Source organism: Aphanomyces astaci (assembly GCF_000520075.1).
Source record: "Aphanomyces astaci strain APO3 unplaced genomic scaffold supercont1.24, whole genome shotgun sequence".
Lineage (NCBI taxonomy): Eukaryota > Oomycota > Saprolegniomycetes > Saprolegniales > Verrucalvaceae > Aphanomyces > Aphanomyces astaci.
The window spans coordinates 725,484-727,044 of NW_009798287.1; the positions used below are offsets into that span (position 1 = coordinate 725,484).

At 38.8% G+C, this 1,561-nt stretch overlaps 1 protein-coding gene across 1 annotated transcript in view; it reads right to left on the bottom strand.

Annotated features, from left to right (window-relative positions):
- Positions 1-1,561, bottom strand: part of H257_09804 (hypothetical protein) — a 13,216-nt gene that overhangs the window by 4,770 nt on the left and 6,885 nt on the right. The window contains exons 12-13 of the mRNA XM_009836164.1: positions 1,159-1,326; positions 369-645 (exon numbers count right to left, since the gene is read on the bottom strand). Coding sequence (XP_009834466.1) covers positions 369-645; positions 1,159-1,326 — 445 coding nt within the window. The remainder of the gene's footprint in view (positions 1-368; positions 646-1,158; positions 1,327-1,561) is intronic.

Below are 1,561 nucleotides of genomic sequence, written 5' to 3' on the forward strand. Positions count from 1 at the left end.
ATATATATATATATTCGTGACAAACGATGATTGGGTTTTCCAGATAACGCAATATAGATATAGATTCGTAGATGTCTAATGCACAAACAAAAGCCAAACGGTTCTCATCAACGCCATACCACCAGGGTTCATAAACATATATATATATATATACAACCATATATATGTATATATATCAACACAGCAAAGTTCATACATACATATATATATCTATGTATCGACGGATACACTTTCCCTCCATGACACTCCATATCAATATACTAGTATATATATATATATATGCACTGGTTTGTGCTCGTTTGAATAATATATATATATATATATATATCCAGTCGTTGTGATGACATCAGCAGGTTGGTCCTATGTACCAGTGATGAGGTGGTGGTGGTATTGTTGACTTGGGCAGATGCCACGTCATCGTCTTCATCCAATAGGAGGTCATCCACACGGAGCTCAAAGTTGTCGGCAACGGACGCCGCATGTTGGTCGAGGGGTTCGTCGGAGAAGAAGAACAAGCGCGACATGAAACTGTCCAAGTACCCGCCTCCGCCGCCAGACTTTTTAGAACTGTGCCGCTTTGCACGGGCCAGCGACCGCACCGTCAACACAAATGCCTTGGTTTCATCTGCACTGCGATACGTTGGGCTACACATATAAATTACACTTTAAAAAACCATAAAACCGAAATATTCCATGTATATTCTATATATATATATGAAATACTCAATGTATATTCTATAGATATATGAAATATTCAATGTATATTCTATAGATATATACAATTATGTAATCGATTTTTCAAAATGGAGCTGGGGCTGCCAATTGAATCGACCAAGCAAAATCGACAAAGTAGCCAATCACATTATCGAATCAAAAAACTTTTAACCAATCAAATTGCAAGTGGGTGTATTCAGTGCATTATATGTGCCAAGCTGTTCACAAACAGTTCAACATTGTATCGGACAGGATGGATTCACACAGTGAGTATAGTTAGTTCAAGTAGTAAAACGACCGAAAATATAATACCAAATTTACAGCTTGAAAGCACAATATGGTTGTGAGTTTATTCTAAACTGAGAATGCATCACAACCTGTGGGTAAATTCGTATAATACAAAATCTATTTGTAATTGTTGGTTGTACTATTGAGATATCGTACCGATGGCGCAGCAGACTGCGGGGAACGACGTGAAACTCTCTCAGCCGACACACCACCGCATTGAAGCGGCTCCACGCGGCGTTGCGGAACTCAAACGCGCACTGCGCCCATACTTCGAGCAGGCCCTCGGTCGCTGCACACGCCACGGCGTCGTTCAAAAATGTATAGCTACGCAATACAATAATATATATATATATGGTACATAGATCACAACTGAAAGGCAGATGCATGTCGATTGCATATATTTGTATGGTACGCTTATAATACTAGAGCACACACGTGGCAGACAGGTTCATGTTGACTACAGATATATATATATATATCCGAGGATGGCGAGTGTTCACAACAAACACATTTTCGTTCATTGAATATATATATATATATATATATAGTTGTATCGTTG